Raw genomic sequence first — 6,003 nt, forward strand, 5'->3', positions numbered from 1 at the left:
TCTACAAACGCAGGGAGACAAGAGACAAAAGGCAGAAAGTCACCAATGTATGGCTGAATGATCAACAGACTGAACAAACTGAACATTTTGGTATATTTACTGTTGGTCAGATAAAACAAAGCATTTAAGGACATTTTGATTTGGACATTTCACTTAATGTTCTGACATTCTGGAGCCCAAATGATTATTTGTTTAATTGAGAAAATACTCATTACATTAATTGATAATAAAAATAAATGTTAGCAGCCATACTCCAAACTACGAATGATTTTGTTTCTAAAAAAACATTTTCTGGTTAATTGAGTAGCTGCTGGTCCACAAAATGGTGAAAAATATCAACCAGTGTTTCCTCAAAGCCCAGGACGATGTTTTGTCCACGACCCAAAGATCTTCAGTTTACTGTCATAGAAACCAGAAAATATTCCCATTTGAGAAGCTGAAGTCAGAGACATCTTTGCTTCAATAAAACACTCGTGATTATCATAATAGTTGGCTATTAATGTAATAGTTGATGACTAATTGATGAGTTGGCTACTTGTTGCAGCTCTACCCATAGCTGAGGATGTGTCTCATGGAGAGTAATGAATCACTATCAGACTCAGCTCACATCATTGTCACTTAAATCAAATAAGCAGTCTTACATTAATCTAAACTGCATGTGCAATGATTTTTAAGGGATTCTGTTTGGCAATTGTGATTTTCTACATGACATCTTCTGACAACATCCTGAGGGCTGTGCAGAATTTCACTCTGAGATCTCGTTAGCACGCGAGGATCAGACAAGCTTTATGCATTTTACAGGATTTACACAATTTTGTATGATTTAAATCCGTGGTATAGAGCAGAGCAACTTGGTGGTGTCGGCATAGTAGTCAGTGATGCTGGTGAAGGCCGGGTCCCTCTGTCCTCCTCCTGCTGCATCAACATCAGATGCTGCTGGGTCAGATTAAACCAGCTGGTTCTCTACACACATTCAGTCCAACAGCCAGAAAGATTAGACATGGTTGACATACTTATCTGGAGTCAGTAGTATCCCTCTCCGTCGCCTCGCGCAGTGAACTGGGCTGGTGCCTGGATTATGACATTGTGTTTGGATGGTGCTGATGCTGCGGTCTCCTCCTGCCGGCTAACTGCAATGCTAATGCTAGCTTACTTTGCGGGACAGGAGCTGCTGCCTTCCCGTCCTCCTCGTAAACCCCTAAAAAAAACCAAGCTCTCGCGACGCGTCACGACAACAAGTGATTCAATATAACAGTTGTGTTCAAGTTGTTGTGGAGTGCTGCTACTTCTTCAAATTACACGACTTAGTTTATGCTGCAATGTCAGAATAATAGTTTAGCTCACTTTTATGGAAGTGGACAAGTCTCACCAAGTCGTCGGAGTTAAATAGCTATGCAGTCGATTTGGTAAGACGTTTTTAAAAGAGTGGACGGATGAATTAAGAAGCTTCTGTCAAAGCACTATCCCCAAGGGAAAGAATGAACCCTCAAACTCAATTGCATCCACAACCTTAGTATTTCCGATAGTCCCTGAAGGCAGCGTTAGCTTCAGCTAGCAAAGTAGCTACTTAGCATAGATGTTTGTAAATGTTTCCGCCCGGTAACAAGATGAAATATTACAGACAGACCGCGGCGCCACGATACAAACTCGGCGGCCACGTCCTAACGTAATTTAGACAGATAAAAGCCTTGTTGGTTGGTTCCGTCGGTCTCTGCAGCGCTGACTCGTTCCTGTTGTCGCACTGCAGCAGGTTAGGCGTCCTGTTGCTCGGAGACAGCAGCCGTAAACCCAGTGTTCCTGCCAGAAACCCTCAGACTTCTCTAAATCTAAATAAAGTTACAATAGAAAATACCAACAGTAATATTACAATAAAAGAAAAAAAACCGCTATAACTACTTAAAGCTCCTGTATGAGATCAATCTCTCTACTCATTCACTCATAAAAGATATTACAGATATTACTCAATTTGCAAAAAAAAGTTTGAAATATTTATTTTCAAAATAATTATATTAAATATTTACAAGATTGCTTTCTATGGCGAACTGTTGAAAATGTGCAAAATTAGCCCCTTCTCATTCTGGATGAATCCAATGCCATCCACATAGAAGACAATACTGAGGACCAAGCAGCCAAGCCTACATGATGACATTATCAAACTAAGTCCCCTGGCTTTGTCCACGCGCAGTCTGTATGCAGATGATGCATCAGTGCACCTCATTAACTAAAACAATTGAATTTACAATCTCAAGACATCGTATGTTATATCAGACATGATCTTAAGAACAGCAGTGTACCATACATTGAAAATACAGCTCTGACTGACCAAATGCAATGATAATCTTCTCATTTCTGACACACAGGTTCTAAAGACAACAGCACAACAGGGAACCTGCGTGTGGAAATTACTTTTCACCAATACCCTTATCAGAAGAAGAGCGTGTTTGATGATTTGAACCATTTTAGAGGAGTCTGGGATCCACTGTCTTAATGATGTTCATGGTTGTTTCCCCAAATATCTACTGTCAGCTGATAATTAGTCAAGCTTCGGAGTTAAACACTGCAAACAAGTACTGAGCGAACCAAACAATGTTATGGATACATGTAAACTTGCATACAGAGATACACAAATATGCACAAAAATCACAAGTCAGTCTTCTCCGGTGTGTTTAGCGCTGTGTTGGAGGGCATACTGGAGTTGGACGTTCCCAGGCTGAAGGGGGCTGGTGTTTCTGCATACACCGACTCCAGCAGCTCCTCTGAGAGAGCTGAGGTGGAGGCTGAATCGAGGCCCGGGGTAAAGCCTGGGGCGGGGTTTGACTGTGGGGGGGCGGGGTTTGACTGTGGGTGTGCAGCAGGGGCAGCCTGGGATGCCTGTGTGCTCCCTTGCTGCACCTGAGTGAGCCTCTCCATCTCTGCGTGCTTACGGCCTCTCCGCTTACCCAGGACTTTGACATAGTTGGCTGGGACAAGTCCAGTGGTCTGACCGTCCACGCTGGCCAGCAGCCAGCCTCGCACCCTGGGCTGTTGCTCTGAACACAGGGGAGAGGAAATGGTCATGATCAAACATCACAGCTATCCTTAATGTTCCGCTTCACTCAAAAGACAAACTTTAAACGGCTTTTGACTGATGTCTTTGCACAAACTCTGCATGGATAAGAAAACAAGAGCTGTAATTTCAATCATAATGTTGATGTGGCTACCACTAGTTGTTACCTTGGCAACAACAACGTTTCCTTGGGTCCACGTTAAAAACAATGTTTGCACTTAAACTACATACAGCAGATGATAAAGCTGAGGAAATAATCTTTATAAATTAAGACAAAATTGTTATAACAACAAACTTAGAATAAATACATCAAGAGCAAACATATGACATACAAAATATTGCATATCAAAATTTAATGAGAAATGTAAAAATGACATCTCTGTAATAAACCTGACTGAATTTATCAGAGCTGTTTATTAATGTTACATATTTATAACATTCAGAACAGGGACGGAGCCTCTGTTATGTTTTGTAGGGTGACAAGGGTAGCAAGAAATCCACAAAATGACCCCCAGTTACGAGAGGGTGATGTGGATAAGGATACTAAAATCCTGTAAACACTTGAGTTCAGTGATTTGCATCATTGGCCAGCACACCCAGATGTGTCAAGCCATTTTTGTATGAGAAGAATGTGAGGACAGAAAATAATTTATTCAAGAGTTCGTCAAAAAGACCTCACCTTTAGGGGCAAGGTTGATCATGTCTCCGGCCCGCAAGGAGATCTCCTCCTCAGACGCAGCTGAAAAGTCATACTCTGCTCTGGCCACCACGTGGTCATCCTCCCCACTGGCCCAGTTGGTGTCTAAAGAAAGGAACAAATGACATTTTACTTGTGAAGAGTTAGGGGTAAAAACCAGGCTACATTCTACTTTCAGTGCGCCCAGTGAGGGGTGTCTAACTGGTACAATCTAGAGCCTTTCAACTGCTTGCCACAAAGCCACGAGACGGTGCAGCCAGGAATCGTTGTGAGCGGCTGGAAAAACATCAGCCGTGTCTTAGACCGTCATGGCAAATAGTGAGAGCTGCTGATCTAAGGAGCCCTAAAAAAGGCTGTTTCTGGGTTGACCCTGAATTTGGAGAGAATCACATTTGGGGACGGTTCCTGCACTTGAAAGGCTCTGTGCGTTAAAATATGGAAATTCAACATCTCATCTGTAAATACAAAATCTCATAAGTAAGTCTCACTGCTTTCTTCACAGCCGGTGGCGGAGCTCAGCAGTTTCCAGATAAGGTAGGGTCCACCCAAGACTACAGCGAAGAACAGAAAGATCGGCCAGGACTTCACGGTCTGATCCTCCATCCCTGCTCTGGATACACTTGTAGCCAGCGCATCGCTTGCACTGTCCGCCCACAAGTCCTCAGCCTCAACGTCTGACCTTCGCCCCAGCAGCCTCTGTAACCGCCGGTACAGGTAGCGCAAGGTGCGTACCAGAGCGAAGGCTGACAGAACTCGGGTGAGATGTGAGCGCAGCCGTGTCAGGTGGTTGGCTACGTCCAGCACAGCGCGGAAGCTGTTATACACAGCTGAAAAGGTGGCGTCCAGCATCATACTGACTGAGGCAAAGGCCTGGACGATGCTCTCAATGGACTGGAAGGCACCACGGCTCCCCTCCTCCGCTTGTTGCACGAATCGACTGGGGGCAACGTCATCCATTTGGGGTAAGCGGCCGTACCCTCCCATACCGTAGCCACCACCATAGCTGTAGGGGCTGTACCCGCCATAGATGGAGCTCCCATAGGGGCTGTAAGAGGAGCCGAAAGAGCTGTAGGATGGACGGTAGGGCTGCTGGACGGAACGAGGGGGCAGTGGGGGAGCCATCCTGGTCATGACTGGAGGGCCTGCTGAAGTAGGGAGGCCTGCAGATGGTCCTAAGTTTGTAGACCTGTTCGGTGAGAAGATCACAGGATGCAAACCATCATAAGTCATTTGTTTTGAGATACCGAGGAGAATGGGTGAGATTTCATGTAGCCATGGGCAGCATACATCAGGCATTAATGACTGTGTGACATCCTTAATCATCCAAAATTACATCCTTCAAACGTGGTCAAAACGTTATTGTCACGTTGTTGGTAACAGGCATGTGACATCAATTGAATAGAGGTTCATGTGAGAGGGAGGCAGTTATTCCTGCTGATTATCGTTTTTCAAAGTACCCGTAATGGAGAGGGCTACTTAAAACATACTGCATTGTTTTAATAAATGTTTTATGTGATGTTTACATTCTTCAACGAGAAATGCAACAAAAAACTGTCAAGTTGTAAAGGGAGTCTGGCGAGAGACACTCCAGAGGAAGGCACATGACGGGGCCTCCTCGGGCCTAGCTAGTTGGTTAGCTGTTTACACAGCTGTTACCATGTTTAAATGGCTAAATATTCTGACAAATGGAAATTGGCTCATTGGTCGGCTGGTAAGGACTCATACCACCATGTCATAGTCTCCACTTTTTATAATATCCCCTCGCTTGTGCAACAAACTTAGCGTACGCCAGTTAGCAATGACAGCGAAACAGCTGCAGTCAGTAATCCCAAAACAGGTACGATGCGAGCAAGCTAACGCGACTGTAGCTGGTTTACCTGTAGTTTATAGGTGCACTCATTGCCCCAGGAATCCGCCTTTCCCACGGCTTCATTGGAGACTGCGAATCCATTGGAAATTATATTTCTACAAAGTGTAAAATAAACACGGAACTTGACCCTGGCCCTCGGCTGCTGTTGCCTTCCCGTGCTCTTCGTAATTTCCTACTTCCAATATCGCAACTACGGATATGTGGGTGAATTCAATGGCGCTAACGGGACTATAAATTACTTAAATCAATACTGAATTCATTTAGCACATTTTCGCTTTGACTGCTGTCTATGTTTATTATGGCTCCCGTGACGTTAACCTCCAAACAGGCATAATGGAATTTCCAATGCATTAATTAATGTAGATAAAAATATTCCCTACACGACTTAAA

At 44.1% G+C, this 6,003-nt stretch overlaps 1 protein-coding gene across 1 annotated transcript; it reads right to left on the reverse strand.

The window, feature by feature from the left end:
* Positions 1-2,030: 2,030 nt before the first annotated feature.
* pex13 (peroxisomal biogenesis factor 13) lies at positions 2,031-5,760 on the reverse strand. Its single transcript, XM_070841004.1, has 4 exons — positions 5,621-5,760; positions 4,232-4,929; positions 3,726-3,848; positions 2,031-3,029 (listed from the first exon to the last, which is right to left on the reverse strand). Exons 1-4 carry the CDS (start codon positions 5,692-5,694, stop codon positions 2,641-2,643), a joined length of 1,284 nt encoding a protein of 427 aa, XP_070697105.1. The 5' UTR covers positions 5,695-5,760; the 3' UTR covers positions 2,031-2,640.
* Between the last annotated feature and the right edge of the window lie 243 nt (positions 5,761-6,003).

Source organism: Pempheris klunzingeri, chromosome 12 (assembly GCF_042242105.1).
Source record: "Pempheris klunzingeri isolate RE-2024b chromosome 12, fPemKlu1.hap1, whole genome shotgun sequence".
Classification (NCBI taxonomy): domain Eukaryota; kingdom Metazoa; phylum Chordata; class Actinopteri; order Acropomatiformes; family Pempheridae; genus Pempheris; species Pempheris klunzingeri.